Below are 22,848 nucleotides of genomic sequence, written 5' to 3'. Positions count from 1 at the left end.
AATTTTAGGCCTTAGACAACTTAGAACTACGCTGCCATCGGTCCGACCTCAGCGTTGTACATAAAATTATCCATTGCAATGTCCTACCCATCAATGACTACTTCAGCTTCAACCACAACCGTACAAGAGCACATAACAGATACAAACTCAATGTAAACCGCTCCAAACTTGATTGCAGAAAGTACGACTTCAGCAACAGAGTGGTCAATGCCTGGAATGCACTACCTGACTCTGTTGTTACCTCCTCTAAGCCCCACTCCTCAAACTATCCACTAGAACATAATACTTTATTGGCCAAGTGTGATTGGACACACAAGGAATTTGTTTTGGTGTAAATACTCTTCAGTATACATAAAAAATACATTCGTTAAGAATCAAGAATAACGTACAACACAATGATAGTCATAGGGTATAATCAGCAATCAAATCATACTAGGAAACAGTCAATATAAATCATAAGGATACAAGCGACAAAGTTACAGTCCTACAGTCACAAGTAGGAGGGGATGGGTGATAAGGAGAAGATTAACAGTTATAGTAGTGCAGACTTTGTAATAGTTGAACAGTGTTGAAGGAATTATTTGTTTAGCAGAGTGATGGCTTTCAGGAAAAAACTGTTCTTGTGTTCTTTTGTCTATTGACCTCACCGATTTCATTCGTAAGAGGTCTGTAAGGGATGTGCATAAGTGCAGCCTAACGTCCCTGTCCTAATGTCTCCCTTTTATTCATACCTATTTCATGTATTCATAATCATGTTTATATTTACATGTGATCTCTAATACAGGGGTCTCCAACCTTGACAACTTTAAGCCTGCTGGACTTCAACTCCCAGAGTTCCCCAGCCAACTTTGCTTGGCTAGGGAATTCTGGGAGTTGAAGTCCAGCAGGCTTAAAGTTGCCAAGGTTGGAGACCCCTGATTACATGCTTGACCAATAAATAAATCAAAATAAAATAAATAAAAACGAGGAGGGGAAAAACCTCCCCTTCATTTTAGCATTTAACCAATATCGGAGAATCGCCCTCAAAGCTCCAGACGAGAAGCAGCAGCAAAAAAAAAAAAAGGCGGCAGAGCACGCGCACCCCGAGAAGCCTGGGCGGGGCGCCACTCCTCCCTCCTTTTTTTTTTTTTTCCTCTCCCCCCCAGGCTGCTTTGCGCCGGAGCGTGCTTGGTGGCGGCGGCGACGCCGCCTGCGTGGTGCCTTCTAATACAAAGGGGCGGAGCTTCCCGTCGTAGAGCCAAGAGGGCTGGGCAGAGCTCTGAGAGAGAGAAGCGAGCCCCTCCTTTTTCTTCCCCCCCCGCCGGTCTCGCGCCTTTCATTTGCCGGCTGCGTTGTTCGCGTGACGCCGCAGTTGCTGCCGTTGCTCCGCTTTCTCTCTCTTTCTCTCCTCAGGCGCCTCACGTTCGCTCGCTCGCTCTTCTCGTTTTTCTTCTTCTTCTTCTTCTTCTCTCTCGTCGTCTCTCTATGGACAACTACATCCACGTCCCGTCGGGCTCGCCTGAGGTACCCAAGCTGGACATCTTCGTCAGCGAGAGGGACCCTTCGGGCGGCGGCAATCCGGGTTACCGCCGCGGAGCCCTGGAGCTGCTTCGCCGGCTTAGGCCCGATTGGAAGCCCGAGGAGGTGACGCTGAAGGTAAAAAAAAAAGTCCAGGGCGGCGGCCCCACCGGCTGCGAAGGGGGCGCGGCGGTGGCCGGCTGTGAGGGGCTGCGGAGGGCGGGCCCGGGTTGAACCAAAGCCGGGTTTCTTCCCCCGCCGCCGCCGCCGCCTCTTCCTCATCTTCCTCGGGCGTCTTTCTCGGCGCTCCGAGGCTGAGCAGAGTCAACCAAGGCCCCGCCGCTCGCTCACTCGGGCGCCCTTCGCAGAAGGCCGTACCCGCCGTCTCCCGCCCCAACGGGGTGCGGTGGGAGTTGGGAATCCGGCGCTTCTGGAAGGCGGCGGGGAGGGGAGAGAGAGAGGGAGGGACGGAGGCAGCACCCCCCCTTCCTCAGGAAGCCCCCTGAGAGGAGGAGGAGGAGGAGGAAGAAGGAAGGAGGCTTCGCCGCCTTGTTGCCGTCTTTCTGGCCGGCCTGCGAGACGCGTGTCAAGAGAGCGTGTGTCTGGAGGTGGGTGGGGAACGGGGCGGGTCTGCTTGTCCGCCTTTCCCGTTTCTCCTAAGCTTTCCTGCAAAGGGGAAAAGGGGGGGGGGGGGGATTTTCCTTCTTCTCCCGCACGCCCAAACTGGGGAGAGTTGGAAGTTGGGGGAGGCTTTTCCCACCCATTTCGAAAAGGATGATGTAGCTTGGGACGCACACACTCTTACCTAAGTTTGGGAGGAATAGGACACACACACACACACCCTATCTAAGTTTGAGAGGAATGAATGTCTTTCCTTTTCCCCCAAGCATCCCAGTTCTGTTACTGGTGAGAAGGCAAGCTTAGCAACATCCTGGCTTCTGGGAGTGTCATCCCAGCAGGCCTATTATCTCTTTCCGGGGAAAGTGACCAAAAGCACAATTCTCTCTCTCTCTCTCTCTCTCTTTTGCATCCATTGTCCTGGTTAGCCTTCTCTTTTGTTAAGAAGGATTGGATTCTGATAGAGTTTGAACTGTTTTCAGCGGTCTACCAAGCCTGAGTGTCTGCCTGAGCTTTGCATCACAGCTCTGTTAATCTTTAACAGAGAACCTAGAAGCATCTTAATCTTTAAGCGTTAAAGCTACCGTTCTGCCCTTGTCATACATGTGCATATCTTGGTGTAACTCTGGTATGAATGATTAAGAATGCAGGGTTTCCTGATTCTTTAAATATGTCTTTGATGCAAATGAGTCTCTCCCATAAGATAGAATATGTGTAGTTTAGGATTTGAACTATGGAGTGCTATCTGGGCTTGGTGATTTTGGGCTTGGTGATTTGATGTTGATACATAGTTGGGTAATGAAATCTGTAAGCAGACAAGCTCAAAGAGCAATGTCTCCACAAAATGACTATATATTAAAGTTATAATAGTATAGAATTTGAATGTATATGAGAATGCTTACTACAAGTATTATTTTGCCTCAAAATAAAATGTTGGCATTTCCAGAGATAACTATCCACCCATGAGCTAAGCACCTGGGTAAGCTTAGGCCATCACCTTTGTTCCACTAAAATTTCTTCTCTTGCAGATGTGCCTTGTATGGATGAAAGCTGCATTCCTAGCCTTTCCTAGCCTGAAAATGATTGACTGTAAATGTAGCCTTATACTCCCTTCAGTTTCTTTTCGAGGAACCTCACTTAGCCAATTTCTTTTGTACTACATGTAAAAAATGCTTCTAAAAATGTGGCTTGTTCTCAGTAAAATTCTATATTGGTGTTAAAGTAATAATGAAACTATAATCTATTTTAGATAGCAATTATATTTTGAAAGTTAAAAATAGTGCATAATAAAACTCTGAAACAATACAATTAATCAAATATCCTGAAGAATTTACCCATGTTGCATATTATAGGGAGCACTGATTTCATGTATTTGTTAAGTGCTAAAAACTTTAATTAGGGTGCTCTCAAGGAGAGTAAAACTTTGTAAAGCATATAGTGCAAAACATTTTTCCTGTTGATTTTAAGCCCTAGAACATTATCTCAAGCAAAGGTTTTCACTTACATCTAAAAATTGAACATGTATAAGTTTGCATTTGTTTGAAATAGATACATTAGCATTACCTTTTACAAACAGACATTATCTGTTCCAACACTAATGAATTTCATTTGTTCATTCATATTGCTGTTTCAGTAATTGCTTCTATGCCTCAATGACCATATTTAGAAAAAGATACCAAGTAGAAATGATAATTTTTATGTGAGATAGGTGATAATGAATTTGGAAAAGGATAATTTACTAAATTATATCAGTTTAGGAAATTAAGTGTTACTATGAGCTTGGGCACTATCTGTTTTACTGGTTTCAGCTAGATTTTATACCACACTTGCTGAGAGGCAGCAGAAACATTTAAATAATATGATAGAAAAATAGATTGCATATTGTAATTGTAGCTGTGTTATGCCAGGAGGAACTGAAAGTCATCACCAAGTTCAGGTTCACAATAAACAAAGAAGAAATGTACTTAAAGCAGTGTTGGAAAACTGAATAAATGTATTTAAAGCAGTGTAGGAAACCTGTGTCCTTGTAGGTTTTCCTACAATTCGACATGGATAATTGAATCCTGTTTTAAAAAGTTTGCAACCTTTTTTCTCGTTTAGGTCAAATATTTACACTATGCATTTTAATTTTGATATGTTTATAATTTTATTGAAAATCTAAATAAAATAAAATGAAATTAAAATTGTTAAAATAAAATTAAAAAATAAAATTGTCTGCTGGCTCTTGTCAGGGACTTATAAATGAAGTGTTTCAAAATCTGTAAAATACACTTCTACATTATACTAACATATCTTTTAATAATGAATATTGGTATCTTCTTCAAAGTATTTTAAATTGTAAAGCTAAACATTCACAAAGCATTTAAATGAATTAGTAAAATAATATCTTGTTTGTGACTAAATATTGACAATCTTTGACATATCAATTACTCATTACAAACAGAGGAGGTGTATGCTTAGGGCAAGAAAAATGATAGAAAATATGTTACGCTATTAATAGCATACAAAGGCTAATCTAGCCGCTGTCAAAATGTGTATTATGTATTTCGCTTTTTTTGATATTTGTTTGTCAAAGATCCCTAACAAAATGACTCTGGTTTGTATTCGATCTGCTCTTTTGTCATTTCTTCCAGCCAAATTTTAATTTTCTGCCAATATTTTTGAGCTTCTGTACAAGACCACCACATATGGAAAAAAGTTCCCTCTTTTTTTTGCATTTCCAGCAATTCAGACTCATATTGGGGTACATCTTTGCTAATCTCAAAGGAGGAAGGTGCCATCTATAAAACATTTTATAGGCATTTTCTTTATATGCTACCGATTTTGTAATCTTATTGTTTCTACCCCAGACCTTTTCCCATTCTGTTAAGGTGATACTACGTCCTACATTCCTACTCCAGGCAATCATGTTCCCTTTTACAATTTCTTCTTCCAATTCAACTTCTCATAAATAATTATAAAATTTTGTTATATATTTTTTTGCCTGATCCTAATAAAATTTTATCTAATTGCTGGAGTTATTAAGGAGTCTTAAGGAAAAGAAAATGGCTTAAGCAAATGACCCTTCAATTTCAATACTATAGTAAACTCTTTGGTTAAGGATGAATTAATATAAGATGGAATGCTAGTTTTATTTATTTTAAAAAGAACTCTCCAAAGAAAAGCAGCCTTTAAGAATCTCAAAGTAATCCTAAATCACACCACCATTATAGCTAAATTTCAGCAGGAAAATGTTAGGTCAGAAACTGCTATATATAAAGGTGGGAATGGAAGCATGAGAAACTACTTGTAAATTTGCATTCCATAGACTTGATCCTGCTCTTATGATGTCACTGCAATTTTTGGTTCTGATGCATAAGGAATTTATCCATATGCACCCATACAAACTGAGAACATAATGTAAAAATGAGTTATTCATTTATCTGTTTTATTTGTAAAGATTTGTGCTCTGAGTCATGCAGGTGAGATGGGCAATACAGGTAGTCCTCGGCTTACAACAGTTCATTTAGTGGCTGTTCAAAGTTACAACAGCACTGAAAAAAGTGACATGACCCTTTTTAACTTTTAAAACTCTTGTGACATCCCCCTGGTCTTGTGATCACAATTGAGACACTTGAAAAATAACTCACATTTATGACAGTTGCAGTGTCCCAGGGTCATATGATCACTTTTTGTGACCCACTAATAAGCAAAATCAGTGAGGAAGCCAGTTTCCCATAGCAACCATGTTACTAGTAACTTCAGTGATTCACTTAACAACTGTGGCAAGAAAGGTCATAAAAATGGGGCAAAATTCATCTAACTGTCTTATGTAACAACAGAAATTTTGGGCTCAATTGTGATTGTAAGTTGAAGACTGTCTGTGTAGAAATTGGAAAAAGTTTTTTCAGCCCAAAGGTGCTGAGCAGCTAATACTGTAATTTTCCTGTTATATTATAGTAATTAGACTTAAAACAACTTGGTGGGTAACACTGGTTCACTCTCTCCAGCTCTCGGGCCCTCTCCAGCCCTCTCTCCAGCTCTCGGGAACAGCTTAATCCCTGAAGAAGAGCTAGAGGTCTGGACTGTGTTCTAGTACATCAAGAGGGGCAGGGCATCTTTGTTTCAGAGTTAAGCTAATCCAAAAAAGGAACTCTATAGCAGAAGGTTTCTGTCCAGGTGCTCTGTCACCGATGCTACAAGAGGTTTCTTGTAACATGACCTTCCTATTTTTATTGGAAGGCAGCAAATGCTAGAAATACTAATAATTTAAATGCATCTGTATATACATAATGAGTTAGTTTTAGTAGTTTCTAGTTCATTTGATGCAAGCATCTATAGCTGTAATTTTGCATTCTTGGGTAAAATTATTTTTGCAGACAGACTATAGTTCATTTGTAAGCTTTGTTCACTGTTAATTGATATAAATCTATGGTATGCTATACGAAATGTAGAACATAAGCATCCAAGTGAAACATAATTGCACACTTTATTTCTTAAACCTATATTTATAATTTGATAGATAGGCGTCACAATTGTATCAGGAGGGGATAGGTTTTCTTCCCAAAAGGGGGAAATCATTTCTACATATAATTTCTGCATGCGTAATTCCCAACATCATTGCCTCCCTGGTTGTGCAGCAGTAAAATTAAAATGTAGTTAGAATTCAATATACTAAAGCTACAAAGAAAGATAGTGTTACTTGATTGATTTGGGCTAATGCCAAACTGTTGTATAGAAATTTAATGAAGAATTTGAACTCATTGGAGGCAGGAGAGAATATGTTTATAGCTTACAGGGATGCACTAATAATAACTAAATATGGTTATTACAGTAGTTGTACGTAGCTCATTCATACCTAGGACATGCAAAAGAATAACAGTGATAAAGCCTGGGATTCTGTTATCTTAAATAAGGGAGAAAACAAATTATAGTTTCTGTCTGTGTATGAAAGAGAAATAGCTAAGTTCCTATGGAAATGCTTGCTTCAGTAGCATAAAGATAGGGGCATGTCAAGATTGATGTTTCATGAGACAGGTTATACCAGGAACCCATTATTTCCCCTTCTATTAATATTCTTTCTTGGCAACCATTTCTTGAACTTCTCGCTCTTGGATTTGCTGACATCATAGTATTGGGTTAGTCAGAAAAGTACCACAGCAGCCTCTGCTGTCTAAAATGTCTAACTGCGGGGGTGGGGGAGAGATACTGAAATACATTCTGCAAAAGTGTTACAAACATGTTCTATATTAAGCAGATATAGTACAGGTAGTCTTCCACTTAGAACCACAGTTGCTAAGCAAGACAGTTAAGTGTGTTCTACCCCATTTTATGACCTGTCTTGCCACTTTTGTTAAGTGAATCGCTACAATTAAGTTAGCAACATGGTTGTGTTACGTGAAACCACTGGAGAAGAGATCTAGTCCTAAATTTTGGGATGTGGCATCACCAGCTTCCTGATGGTTCCTGATGTTATTTCTTTTTATCTAAACTAAATAAGGCTCTCTTGAATAGATATCTAAATTTGTTAAATTTGAAAGCCAATACATTAAAAAACTTAAACTGATACTGGATTTATGTTTGATTCAAGTATTGAATTTCACTACATTCTCTTCCTTGTGTAATGTCTTTGTTGTTAGCATTCTTTTTTTTTTTCTTTTGTTGCTGTTTCTATTTTCCGGTACTCATTTTTGCTCTTAATAAAATAATTCTTTTTATTTGACAGCATACTTTCACACTTAGTAAATCTTTCTTTAATTACATTTGTTACTATTGAGTTATGGTTATTCTATTAGGTTAATTTTATGATAAACTGGACTCTAAAGTGCCATCACTCACAAAGATGTTTAAATTTAGCTGAGACATCTCTAAATTAGGAAGTAATTTTACTCAGCTATTCTGTATCCCTCAAAGTGGGTTGTATTTATTGGTTGAGAAAAGTTAAGACTTAGATAAGTTCAGCATAATACTAGTGATTATGCAGATATATCTATATTCATTTTGGGAAGAGCATGGAAATGTTTTGTTTCATTTTTACTTTCCTGATTAGCAAACAATCTTGTTTAATAAATGACCTAAAGTCGCCCAGTTAATCCTTGCTTTATGATCACAATAGAGTCCAAAATTTCTGTTGCCATGCAAGACCGTTAAGTGATTTGCACCCCATTTTACAAACTTTGCCATGGTTGTTAAGTGAATCATGGCAGTTCAGCAAATATGGCTTCCCCATTGACTTCACTTGTTGGAAGCCAGCTGGGAAGGTTACAAATGGCAATCATATGACCCAGGGACAGTTCAACTGTCATAAATAAATGCCAGTTACCAATCACCAAATGTTGGTCACATGATCATGGGGATGCTGCAACAGTCGTGAGTGTGAAAACCAGTCATAACTCCCTTTTTTGAATGGTGGTGTAACTTTGAATGGTCACTAAATGAATGGTTGTAAGTTGAGAATTACCTGTATTAGCCAGGCCCAATCCAATTTACCTTTTGAACTCAGAAAAGGTCAACCAAATTTTGCCAAGCAAACTTCTTTCAAGGCAAAACATAATGTAATGGTAGTTAAGATATACAGCTATTTCACTAAACTAAAAGCATTGCCTTTTCTTTGCAGATATTTACAGATGGAATCACAAATAAACTCATTGGCTGTTATGTGGATGAAAAAATGGATGATGTTGTCCTTGTTAGAATTTATGGGAATAAGACAGAACTCCTAGTTGATCGAGAAGAGGAAGTGAAGAGCTTCCTTGTCCTGCAGGCCCATGGTTGTGCACCCCAACTTTACTGCACCTTCAGCAATGGCCTGTGCTATGAGTTCATACAAGGAGAGGCTCTGGATCCAGAACATGTTTGCAACCCAGAGATATTTCGGTAAGCATTTTGGAAGTCTTCTTTTACACATAATTTATTCAAAGAGGTTGCTATCTACAATAATATGCTTGTAGTGTTTTTTGATTAAATACATTTAAATCAATTTCCAAAGAAATCAATTTGATTCCTAAAAGTGGGTTATTGTTCTAAAATGCAGTTCATTAATAGCTTAAAATCTTAGTTAATTAATGTAGATTTTAATGGATGAAACCTTACACAATTATTCCAGCGGCACCTTTGTTCTGCAGTACAGTTTTGTGATTGATAGTGTAGCTTTTATGTAATTTTATTGCCAAATATTTTTGCTTTTTTATTAGACCGTATCTTGAAATAACATTGTATTTTATATAATTTTATTGAATTTGAAAGTTTTATTAGTAATTATGAGTCTATATGTTTTATTGTGCTTTCTGATCCAAAGGCTGTAATAAAGGTTTAATCTGATTTTGCAAATCTGCCAGGGATGTTCCTCATTTAGCTTTATCTATCTTCTGAATATTTTTCCACTGATTCTGTTTTTCTGGCTTGAATTTTATTGGTACTCTATAATACTCAAAGCTTCTTAGAATATTTTTCCTTAGTCATTTGCCCCAGCTTGCTTTAAATTATCTCAGAACATACATAGGGATATTTATCTTAAAATATACTTGATTAACATGATGGATACTCTATACAATTTCTTCCAAGGTGATTGAATCAGCTGACTTTAGAAAAATAAATTTCTTACACATTTACTCAAAGAATCAGTTTGGTTTTTGTGGTTTGTAGAATTATTGGGATATTATACAGTGGATTTTTCTTGCTTCTTTGCTGATACCCCTGCTTTTACAAGAAGAAAAATGGTATTCCTGCCCCCCTTTATAGCTATCTGCATTCTGCAAAAAATGTATGGGACTGTAGTTCAGGTTTTTATTAGGTGCCTGCCAGATGATGAGAATACAGAATTATCATTTTTGGGATAGAAGCAATGCAGTTAGTAGTAAGAATAATTTTGGGTTCCAGTTATAGCCTAAAGCTTCTGAACATTATGGAAGTTAACACAATGGAGCAGAAGATGTTCCAGCCATCAAGATATACATTTCTGCCATGAAGTTAATCTTGTTGAATTAAAGTCCTTTCTGGTTCAGCATCCTCTTTCATGCAGCTATCTTATCAAATATACAAGATTTTTTTTTTAAAAAAAATAACATTATACTGTGGAGTTTCTCATTTAAAACAAAATAATTTACTAATTACCTTCTATGCCATTGCAGTCCTAATAATATACAACTAACTTTCTGATTGTTCTGAGCTGAGATTGATAAAAGACAATGTATAAATACAGTGGCTTTTCTAAAATGTAATTTTCATTTTGCAGGTAATCCTCAAGTTACGAATGTAATGGAACCTCCCAATTACAAATTTTAACTCTAGGATTTGTAGGAGTGACTAACATAACTTGAAAGTGATCATTCCCTTCTTTCCCTGCTATCGTTAAGTGCATGAGGTATCTTGGTGGGATAGGCCATGGGGAGAGCTAGCGATGGAACGGGCCAACCAAGCCTTCCCAACCCACTGAGATACCTGGTGCTTCCTCACCTCCCATTCTGTCATGCCGGACTCACTTACCTTGCAAAGATCTGTCTCCTCTTTGCAGCGTTTTTTTTGCCTTTGAGGGAGAGGAGAGCAGGACAATTTCCCTTCCAGCATCCAATTAGCTTGCAAATGCTTTTGGGGCCAAGAGTGAAATGTTCTGTGGCCATGATCTCACATGACTTCTGGCACCTATCCACTTTTACAGAGAATGGGTACCTGAAGTCATGCGAGATCATGACCCCCAGAACATTTCACTCTTGGTATGAAAAGCATTTGCAAGCTGACCAGACACTGGAAGAGAAATCGTCCTGCTCTCCTCTCCCTCAAAGGCAAAGAAACTGCCGCAGAGAAGAGACAGATCTCTGCAAGGTAAGTGAGTCCAGCATGGCAGGATGGGAGGGGGAGGCAGTTTTGGAGAGCGGCAGGGGGGGAGGGAAATAGGTGAATGTTTCAGTGCCTCTAAGGTCGTTCGTAAAGGCAAACAACTGCTATGGTGCTGCAACATTCGTAACTTTGGGACTTTGACGTAAACACGGGGTTATCGCATAACTTTGAACGGTCACTAAGTGAACAGTCATAACTCAAGGATTACCTGTATTTCAGACTGATAGCAAGACAACTTGCTAAAATACATGCTATTCATGCTCACAATGGATGGATACCCAAGTCAAACTTATGGATAAAGATGGGAAAGTACTTCTCTCTTGCACCAACAGAATTTGCAGATGAGGAGTTGCATAAGAGGTAGGCACTTTAAACTCTATCTATGACAATTATTTCCGAGCTCATACATAAATATATTTCAATATCCCTCTCTAGTTTAAAAATGTAAAGTGAAAGTATAGTTTTAGAATATGTGGAGCTCATAAAGTTTTAACTTGCACCACCAAAATAGGAGAAGCTTCATAAAGTTCTGAGAAGTCCTTGAAACTTTTTTTAACCATTCTCAAATTTTAAAAGGTTTCTACAAGATGTGCCAAGCCGTCAAATTCTACAGGATGAAATGGCATGGATGAAGGAGAGACTCTCTAACCTAGGTTCACCAGTGGTACTTTGTCATAATGATGTCTTGTGTAAAAATATCATCTACAATGGAAAACAAGGTAGGTATGGAACACAGCTGTAAGTAACTTTTAAAAATTGTTTTATATTGCCTGATTTAGAGCAACAGCTTGTGGAGGGTGGACAATTTCAAATCTATGTTAGAGTATTTCTAAATGTTGCTTGTAAATTGCTTTAATAGCCATAACTGATATTTTAATATATGAAGGTTTATAATATTTACAGTAAATAATATTATTTTCCATATAGCTATTTTTATTCTAAGTACTGTATAGACAGCAGCAATTTAAGAATAAATTGTTGTCTTAACTCTGATTCAGACTTGTTATTTCTGATAGTTTTGGGAGCAAATGTCTCTAGGTTATTGTGTATTATCTCTGTATTCTGAATTATCAGATATATTGATGTCCTGGAGGAATTCTGCATGGTGAAGTATCTGAAAAGATACTTTCCAATTCTCTGTTTATACCTGCTGATGAGGTACATAGGTATCTTTAATGTTGAGCATCTGTTTGTAAATGTATTTTCTGTTGGAAGTATTTTGAAAATTGGCTTTTTGACTTAATTTGCCATCAGTTTCAGAAGTGTTCAACTTCTGAAAAGAATTATTGTGAGAATTGCCTATAATTGATAACATGGTCCAATGGTATTAAAACATTTCCACATTTACTGTTTTCAGTGACATAACCTGATTATTTGATGATAATATGGACAAGCTAGCAATGCATGCCTGTTTCCCTCCCTCTTTTCATATTCATTATATTTTTGAATTACATATATCCCAATTCAGATTATGGTCTTAATATAAACCTAAGACTGAAAGCATGGTTTGGAGTTCTCAAGACTATTTGAGATATCTTTATTAAAATCAATACAAATACAGTTCATATTGGAATAGAGAAGGAAATTACTTTGGAGGGAATTTGATTTCCCATTCCAAGTTCAAAATACAACTTCTGTTTAACAGCATTAACTTGGACTAAGACCTTTGTCTGAATTAAATAAATCAACAAAATTCAAGAAAATAGGAATTGGATGGGATGACATAAATCATAGAACATTGTGCCTTGAAGCTGATGCTTGCTTTATCGGGATAAAAATAAATAGAATGTCCCCCTTAAATTGGTTTAAGTAAAGTGCATGGAACTTTTTGATATTTTCTTTTTCTTCACTGGTTTCTTCACAAGCAGCTCCTTTAAAACTTGAAGTAGTATATGAAATTCCTAGATGATCATATGACTTCGGTTTTCTCAAATAATTATAAATAATTCAAGAAATGGTAACTTTCTCCTATGTGGAAATTATACTTCAAAGCCATACAATGACAGTTACGTTAGCTTTTTTTTTTCTCAGTTCAATCCAAACTCTACATTAAAGAGACACCAGTGAAATTATTGCTTTTTCCTTTGACCCATCTGTGAGATTTTAATCACAGCCAGAAATTAAATTCCTCATAGCTCTTCTCTTGCAGCCAAGACCCTCACCTGTTGATACATAAATGTGACTTATTGGCCATCTGTCTAGATTACTCTCTTTAGATTTGACTTTAGAGTCCTAATATATGCTTGAATAAGAGATGTGAACTTAATTCATATCATTGAGAGTTATTTTATCAAATCTGAGGAAAGTGTCTTTTCTGTAGAGCTGATGGAACTATTTTTTTAAACAAGTATCTTGACAAAAGTTCAGACACTATCAAGGTTTCTAGGCGTCACATGCCTACTTTTGAAACAAATCTGCTGTCATTTTCTTTTGTGAACAGAGTGGAGAATAAATCAGTGAGAGCAGTACATCATTTAAGAGCAATTCTACAAAAACCAGTGTGTGAGTGTTTAGTATTTGGGAACGGAGGGGGAGAGGGACAATTCTAAAAATGTAAAATTGCTTGAAACTTTTAAAAGGGTGGGGGGGGAATACTAAGCGCATATAGTAGCTAGAGTGTACCATTAAAGCTGACATGTTTATTAAATGTTGCAGCACAACACATACACAGTTAGGGCAGAGTACAAGTTGGTTATGTTATGGTAGTTGAAGTTAACAAATAATAGGCATAACTATTATTTGTTAGTTCTGATTTTGTGAGCAATCCCTAATGGTGCTTATGACTTCTGCATTGCTGAAGTATGAAGTATTGCTTTCTAACCTTGGAATAAGCAAACTGGAAAAAAACTGTGTATTGTCTTGTACTTGGCAACAGTGTTTATGAAACTGGTACATAACAGTATTATAGAGGAACCATTTATTTTTGCAGTGGAAACTCAGCTTTAACTTTAACTTTTGTGCAGTAGAAGATAAATTCTTACATAGTGCTGTTAATATATCACTCATGCTGAAATGTTTTGCAAGCTACTTGAAAAAAAATCTTTAAGATGCACGGTGCTCTCTCTATTATTATTATTATTATTGATTTAATTTGTCTCAGTAACAAATCCTTTCCAGAGAAAATTGTTTAGATAATTTTTAATGAAATGGACGAATGTCTCCAGAGGAGTATGAATCTGAACAAACTGATTTGTTTAATCTGTGGTTTTGTGCAAACAGGTCTGGATCTAGAGTCCAGATGTTTTAACTAATTACAAATTGTCCCATATTGAGACAGAACTAAACAGTTCAGATATAATGCTAAACAAACCTTAATTTGATTGCTTCCTCCTTCTACCTGTAGTGCAACAACAAGGAAACAAGAATCAAAGCACATTTGTTGTGACTTATTTATTAAAGCAACTGCAGGAAACATTTAATTTCTAATTAATCTTGTTACACACTTTTTGCACTCAAAGAACTTGAACTTAAAGTGTTACTAGATCATTTCAAAATGTTATCGACTATTCAGTTAATCTTTGTCCATAAAAATGTATAAAGTCCTTTTAAAAGTATAGCACATACAATTATAGTAGTTACCTGAAGCGATTATGCATGTATGAAACCCCTGCCCCAATTATTAATAAAAATTGACTGCAGTTATAATCTCAGCAAATTTGAAATGGACTTTTCCTTTGAGAAGTTTAATTTTGGGGGGGGAACGAGGGGAAAGTAAGACTTCCTTTTGGATAAATAAGTAAATAATTCCTGCAAACGTTATAGTTGAATAAGGCTTAGGTGGCAGATGTGAAAAGAATTTAACCGTAGAATTAAAGAGAAATGTGCAATAATTTTTCAAGAGCATTTGATGTCTTAATTTTGAATTGTAGTATAATTTTTCTGAAGCTTCCTACTAGAAGATTACTTTATTTTAATGTTAAAATATTCTCCTGTAGTTGTCAATTATATAAAACAGAAAAAAGAACTATTGGTAAATATATTCTTATTAATAATAACAAAAGTGTTCAAATATAATTCCAGTTCCAACACATCTGATGTTAACAGTCTAAATTTCTCCTTTTTGATTACATTTGTATATAAAAGCTTATCAATGCATTCAGCTGTTAAATTTAGTCATTGTAGCTTACCCAGTTGAAAATTAGTACCTTTTAATGATCTTTAAAGATATAGTAAACCAAATATATTGCTTTGCAATTAGTAGCAAGTACTCAAAACTTTGAAGAAGTGGGAGTAGAAGATTAATTTTGACATTGTTTTTAATTTTCCTGAAGAAATACTGTCATAGTTATATTTGTATTGACTACAAATGCACGTTATTTGTATAGTTGTTTGCATCCCTTCTCTGTAAGAGGAAATTGACAAAGGCAATTAGCCCGAACTGTTTTTGCATAAACCTTTTCTTTCGCTATATGCTGGATGTTCACATTGCATTGAATGTGTCAGACACCATAAACATAATTTTAATCAGGATTTTTAAAACACATGTGGAGTCAGGGTCTAATTACTCTGAGGATTTTTGGGGACCATGCTACATGCCATTCCCATGAATATTTGGTGAACAATGCCTTTGCCTGTAATTATGATTCATTACATAAGAAAACCAAAAACAAATGAAAAATATTGCATCCAAATGATAACATTATGTCTGGCAGCAGCCCCTATTTCCTTAAACTCCAAAATGAAATGGAGCCGCGCATCTCGACGGCAGTGATTGAATTTCTTGCAAAACTTAAATTTAAGGCTGAGTTCCACTGTAATGTCAGTCTGTCAAAGAAAGACCAGTGAAATGCAGAACTTTTCTCTTTAAAGTTTTGTGTCTTGTCAAATATGAGTTTGCCAAATTTTCTTCATCTGCTACAGATTAGGTATGCCATTGTTGCTGCCAAGTGGCGGCGTGCACCGTGCTACTTACAGGCACTGACTGGAGGTATTATCGCATCACTTGTTCGCATGCACCTCCCCCTAGGAGAGCACGGAGCCTGGTAACAGCCTCATCTGTATCTTAGCTTCATTTTCTTTCTTTCTTTCTGTCTTTTGTTTTTGTTTTGTAATATTGTTAATTATAACTGGAAGTTAGCAAGGGGTTAACGTATGGTGATAACAGCATTGCAGACATAATTAACGTATACCTTGAATACAAATAATGTTTGATTTACTTAGTATTGTGCATGCAGGTTTTTCACCTGCTATCTTTATTGGTTTTGTTTTTTTAACTGCAAACATTCAGATGTAGTATAATTCTGTTAAAGGTTAGCTGTATTGGATGGCAAAAGAAGAGTTAAACTGAGTGTGCATTTGTTTTTATAGAATCATCTTTATAAGATGAGTGATTTGGGAAACGGGATCTGTTTAGGGGCCATCCAAAATATTTTCTGATTAGCCTGTAGGGTATAAAGTTACTCCCTGGCTTATAAGATACTATTGTGAGAAGCCTCTGTATATGTTTTAACTATATTAGTCTGTCCACCACCACCCATCCCAACTAAAAATATTCTAAGTCTTGTGGCATCTTAAAATTGACCACATTTATTATGTATCTGATGTGCATTTTTCTCAATTAACTATAATCACGTTTTACAAAGAATCCTGAAATATGTAATGGAAGATAGAATATTTGGAATATAGACCGACATATCCTCAGTCCTCTTATGGAATTATATTTCCCAGAGCTTCTTTGGAATGACTGATGAGGATTGCTGGCAATATATTCTAGCAGTGAGAACATTTAATGCCTCTCCTTGCACTGCATAATATAAACTACTCTTTATGATTGTATCGCCACGTATGTTTTTCCCTTGATATATTGGACACACTTAAGGTAAAGAAAAGCAGTTTAATTGTTTAGGTGTTCAAAGTTTGTTCTCTATTGCTTGGAAATATATAGTGCTGCTTCCTTTTTTCATATTTTAATCTGAGATATACAGCAGGAGAGATTTAATGACAATATGAATTCATATTTGAATACAACCCATATGGCTTCATGCAGTTGGTGTTCTGATAGTAGGTAAACACTTGGGGAAGATGTGCTGTAATGTAAGCAAAATGAACACATTTTGTATAAAGGAAGCAAAATAACAGCACGTATACCCCTTTTGCAAAATGATAAGCATTCTATTAAAGAACCCCTTGCCTATTACTGTACTAACTTATTTTGTGTTCAGCCCTTTGGATGAGGAATAGTATAAAAATTGTTTGAATATTATATTCAGAGACCAAATCCTTCTAACTAATGGAATTTAAGATAACTGATGCCCCCCTGTGGTAAAAAAGCAGAGGTTCTATCCCTAAGTAATTAAGGAGAAGTATCTTTGATAAAGAAGTTTATTCTGTTCGTTAAAACAAACAAAAAAACCGCAATCTTGGAATTTCCTAAAATGCATGCTATACAGCACAGCAGAGTGGAACACACTGGCAGGTATTAAGGGGCACAGTGCAGATTCACAGCACTCCGCTCTTACTCTTACCAATTTTATTTTTGTGTCTCGTGTAGGTGATGTTCAGTTCATTGACTACGAGTACTCTGGATATAATTACCTGGCTTATGATATTGGGAACCACTTCAATGAGTTTGCAGGTACGGTAGTAACCTGGCTGCTAATGGCTTGGACATTAGCACTGCATCAGGATTGGATGAGTGCCTCACAATGTGCAGTTGTACAAATAGAGCCACTTCTCAGATTTGTTAAAACATCTTTTGCAAGGCATGGGCAGGTACTTTGAGACTTGTTCCGAATGCTTCCATGTGTTTGCACACATAGCTGCTTTCCTGGGAAGAAGACCCAATGGACCTAAAATAAATCCTCTCACTTATCAGCCTGCAGCCTGGGCTTCCTTATTTCCCTTTCTTCATTGTGCCTATGGTGGCAGCAGGAAGTCTTCCATTTAGAATTCAATATAGATTTTAAATTCCTGGGATGAGAAAGGATGTGAGCAATCCTTGGTTGCAGAAGCTTACGGGGCCAGCCCTCCTCCATAGAATTGGGGGGGGGGGGAATGAAAGGATGAGTACATGTACCCCTTTTGCTCCTCCACAAGGTGATAATGTAACAGGTATTCCTGCTGAAGCATTAAAACTCTTAATTAGGGTTATATGAAAGTCTGTGTGAATATGCTCTAACAAAGCAGTCTTTCGGGCTTAATATACCAATTTCAGCTATGAAAATTGTGCCATAATGCACGTGAAATTATGTAAAATTGGAAGCATTTTGTGCTCCATTTACTTAGAGGAAGGAATGTAATATGTGAAAAAGAAATGCCTGGATTGCATAACTGTTTTTAAAAGTTCATTTTAATACTGGGTTTGTTTTTTTTCATTTCCAAGATGACTTACAGAACAAATGAAATTTTCCATTTATATCTGATTTGCTTACTCCTTAGTATTCCTGGGAGAAATGCAAATTCTTTTTCTTAGCATTGCTGGAGAGACATCTTGAAATCTTTGGATTTGATTCCCATCTATAGTTAAGGATGTCTCAGTCTGGTTTTGTAAAATGGCATCTCTTTTTGTTTTCTTTAAAAATATCACAAGAATATTTTAGGGTATTTTTGTGCCAATGTACAATGTATCCTAAAAATATTTTCTATATCTGGGGAAGCTGCTCGTATTTTTAGATAAATTTTGCATTGGCACCTTGAATGGACCTTAAAAATAGTTCTTGAAAGAGTCTTTTAGGAAAACTATATTTTAATTCTTTATTATGGTAATTGAACAGAATTCAAATAATTTCCAGCAAATTAAACAGAATAAAACATTATAATTTACAGATAGATCATGATGTAATCAAGTCTGTCTGGTTTTACCAACAGTGTAGCAAAATTGGGCTTTGCTCATTGAAGTTGAACCATACTAATAAAAGCTATATATAAAATAAACCAGGATTGCCTGAGTATTTTGCTAAGTAAGGAGCGATAAGGATTACATTGTTATGAAAAATGCAGTATAGTAGGACAAGGACTGCTGGTCAGCTTTTTTAAACTAATTGCTAATAATTGCACCTGTTGCCATGTCATTTTTGGGTATTGTTAGGCACATTTTGAATTCTGATAATATATGGACTGTATATGGACTGTATATTTACTTGCTGTACAGTATTATACAAATTGGAGAAACTAATAAAATAAATGAAAGAAGTGAGAAAAAATATGCCTGAATCAAGTTTATATCCATACTATTCACTACATTATATTTTTAAAAGCTATCTTTGCACTAAATCCATATCCTGCTTTGAGCATTCTGTTTTATTTTTTGCTGCTAAAGTAGCCTGTAGCTTAGAATACCAAGCATGCAAAGGATATGTAAACAATCCTGAAGTAAAGATTAATTTTGATAGTTCTATATTGGCCAACTTGTATCAAAACTTGATAGTGTATAAGTAGGGAATGCTGCATATGACAGCAGGTTCCATTAAGGCTGCTAACCTAGTTTTCATCTCTTAACTAAGAAAACATTATGTAAACAACATGCTATGTACTTTGGCTCCCACAAAACTGCAGCTATGGTAATTATGGCTGTAGTGAAGAGAAACCACTAGCTGCTTTTGTGGAAAGCTCATCTTTAGGGGGTGACTATTTTGAGTCTCTGAGCCTGATGACCATAGAGGCTTTGAAAATAGGGCTCAGGATTAGGAGCAGGGGGATGAGGCAGAGAGAGAAAGTAAAAGGTGAAACAAAAAGCTGTTAGACTTCTCTATTCAGTGTTGTAAGAATGCCTGAATTCTTCAAAACGGCCCAAAAAATTTGCTATTCCCCTCTGGCTTCAAATAAGAACGTTGGATGAGAAATAAAGGGAGCAGTTCTTGTTTAAAAAAAGAAAAGGGGTTCCTAAATTTCCTCAGTTAAGACTCATTCTAAACTAGTTTATTGGAGAAGGCAAAACCAAATGACTTAATCTCTTTTGTGGGATATTATAATTTAATATTTAAATAGAGTGAAACTTGAAATGAGATTGTGCTTGGATTTAAATCCTGCCTGTGGAATCTTTGAAGAGTAGCTGTGAATATATTTATCTTTATTCGTTTCTTGGGCATGGCAGTTTCCTCCCAACTGCTCTTCTGCCCCCACCCCACTCTTCTCTTCACACAGTCAGAAATCCTCAATGCACCAAAGGCAAAAAAAAGAAGAAGAAGAAGAAAGCTTTAGCTAGTCAGGTCCCATTTTCATTTTATAAAAACGCTTCTTGGATGTTCTTGGATGCTTGGGGAAAAAAAAGGAGTATTCTTAAGGCTACTACTTTGTTTTTTTCCTATCTATTTTTAAATACAAATAATCTTAAAAAAATAAAGAGTGGGGAGTTTGATGGGTACTAAAGAACATTAGGTGCCAAGACATGGATCAAAAGAGTGCATAATTTCTGTTTCAGATTCTGAGATAAATAAAGAGCAAAGCTGAACACTGGAATACAGAATTCGTTAGTTTTTTTATTTCAATTTTTCTTTTTAACGAGTTACTGTTTTGTAGGAGTGAGTGAGGTTGACTATAACCTCTATCCAAGCAGAAAGCTGCAAGAACAATGGTTGAGATCTTATTTGGAAGCTTACAAGGAATATAAAGGATTTGGAACAGATGTCACTGCAAAAGAGGTTGAGGTGCTCTATGTCCAAGTGAACCAGTTTGCTCTGGTAAGTTTAGATTTTATTTTTCCTAATCCCAGGACCGGGTGGAAGTGATCTTGACCAAGGTTTTACATCTTCTTGTTCATCTTTTGTGGCAGTGAAAATTCAATGATTTTGCTCCTAGATTATAGTTGGTACATGCCAAACCAACTAGGAAAAAGAATGTTCTGTGGGATTGTAGAATATGTGGGTTTTCCTCCAGACCATACTTGTTACACGAGGGGTGCTTTGATGGAGTTTTTGTGGAAATAATTTTCAAAAAAAAACCTGCTCAATTACTTCTGGAATGACAATTCAAAGGCAATCAAACATGCTCAAATTTTCTAGGACAGTACTTTTCATATGCCTAAAAATGACACTCATTATTTCCCTCTTATGATAGCCACACCAAATTCACAAGTGCTATGCTTTTGTCATCTTTGCTACTTCTATGAAAAGTGCTGGTCTTTTTTTATCCTTAACTTGGAGGAAAAAAATAAACATTACTGTTGGGGATTTTGTCCCAGAGAAATGGTTCAAATCATGGCATTCAATTTTGTGCGTCTGTGTCTCTCTGTGTGCATAGAAGAGGCCCACTTTGCCTGATGCACTTCCTTTACATATTGAACAAGTAGGTTTTTCAGCATGGTCTCTGTGATTTACACACATTGTTTATGTATTTATGCCAAGCCCTCTTCAGAATCTTCTAGATTTCATGAAATTATTTGGCAGGTGCCTCCCACACTTCCTGCTCAAACTTCAGTGTGTTTGCAACCACCACTTTCTCAGCACATTCATATTTGAGGTGATCATCCTTGTGCTGTGTCAGGGATCTGTAGTGCTCTCTGAGCTTGGTTTTTTTCTTCCAGACGTTTCATTACCCAAACTAGGTAACATCATCTGTGCTAGTAATCAGTAGCCCCTTCATAATGATCTCCAAGTCCATTATTACCATTTCCACCCTAAGACTGTCCAATTTATACTATTCAATCCTCACTAGCTTTCTTTTTCTAAACTAATTGTTGATCTGAGAAACAAGTAGCTTCTTTGGGCTACTTACTTACTCATCAGGATAGTCAAAATTGAGACGCTTCCTTTAACTTATAATATGATCACCAAGATTGTAGTTGGCCTTCTCATGATTATTCAGCTTCTAAAGGGTCCATTTCTCTTAGTTCAGTTGCCTCCCTGCCCACCAGGTCCTCTTTCATGATAAAGAAGCAGTTGTATCCAATTTCCTTCCATATTCTTAGCCAAAGGTGTGACTACTACCCAATCACATCTTTGACCAAACATTTGATACCTTTTCCAAGTATGTCTCTGTTAGTTGTAGGAATCTTAAAGAATTTTATTCAGACAGATCCCTTATTTTGAGATACAACCAACATTCTTTTGGCCCAATATTGCCATCTTATCCTTAGTGAAGACTGCATCTCCCAAGTCAGCTTCACATTCTTTCTATTGCCATCAATCCATGGGATCTGCTTCATTAATCTCTAAGCAGAACTTTTGCTGATCACCTGATCTATATCCATTAGAATGTTCCTGCAATTAACAAATTAGAGGGACAGCACATTCTCTTGCTGTCTTCTGAGAGGATAAAATACTAAGTAGAAGATGATACTGTTCCCATTCTCCAAATTCTAGTGCTTTCAGTCTTGTTGAATACCCTAAAATATCCTAGGTGATGAAACCACCTCTTTTACTGCTGATTTTGCAGTACACAATGTGATTAATAGAGTAGAGGAGTGCTTTTTCTTATAGCACTAAATTCAAATATTATATTGGATACATTTTATTCAAGCTCTCACCATCATTAATATTTTGCATGCATGGATAAGAAAGGCTGAAAATTGCAGAGTTTCAGATGCAATTTAACACTTAACCAGATCTTTTTCCCCCTCTTTATTTTCAATCTTATAAAATTGCATCAACTTTTTGTGTGAGACAAATTGTCTAATGGAAGCAGGACATGGTGCCAAGCAGCAATTAAATACAATTTGTGATGCCGCTGATTCAGCAGTCAAAGGTAGGTGGTCTTCTGTCACACTGCATCACTGTGACTGGCTCCACTCCAGCAGTGGTGATATGTTTCATCTCCCCTGCATGGACTTAAAATAGCTCCTCCTCTCACTTCTGCTCTGTGTACTGCTTTGTCAGATGCCAACAAGTCAATTCTGGCAATGGTAGGTACAAATGCTAACCACGTTGTCTTGCATTCTTAAGAACATTCCTAACTAGCCTCTACTTTCTGCTATTATCATGAGGCAAGAACCAAATCGTTGGGAATGTAGTTATTCATAAAATAGGTAGTGTTAGATGGTGACTA

General features: G+C 36.7%; 1 protein-coding gene across 1 annotated transcript in view; it reads left to right on the top strand.

Annotated features, from left to right (window-relative positions):
• The first annotated feature begins 1,213 nt into the window (after nucleotides 1-1,213).
• The window catches only part of ETNK1 (ethanolamine kinase 1), a 33,873-nt gene continuing 12,238 nt past the window's right edge, over nucleotides 1,214-22,848 (top strand). The window contains exons 1-6 of the mRNA XM_026678243.2: nucleotides 1,214-1,635; nucleotides 8,711-8,970; nucleotides 11,149-11,289; nucleotides 11,506-11,648; nucleotides 17,420-17,503; nucleotides 20,386-20,546. Of these exons, the coding sequence (XP_026534028.1) occupies nucleotides 1,465-1,635; nucleotides 8,711-8,970; nucleotides 11,149-11,289; nucleotides 11,506-11,648; nucleotides 17,420-17,503; nucleotides 20,386-20,546 (960 nt within the window). The 5' untranslated portion in view covers nucleotides 1,214-1,464. The remainder of the gene's footprint in view (nucleotides 1,636-8,710; nucleotides 8,971-11,148; nucleotides 11,290-11,505; nucleotides 11,649-17,419; nucleotides 17,504-20,385; nucleotides 20,547-22,848) is intronic.

Source organism: Notechis scutatus, chromosome 6, assembly GCF_049901735.1.
Source record: "Notechis scutatus isolate UNSWTSFEM ecotype Mainland chromosome 6, rNotScu1.2, whole genome shotgun sequence".
Lineage (NCBI taxonomy): Eukaryota > Metazoa > Chordata > Lepidosauria > Squamata > Elapidae > Notechis > Notechis scutatus.
The sequence above is the reverse complement of the archived record's forward strand: the minus strand, read 5'-3'. Positions and strand labels throughout refer to the sequence as shown.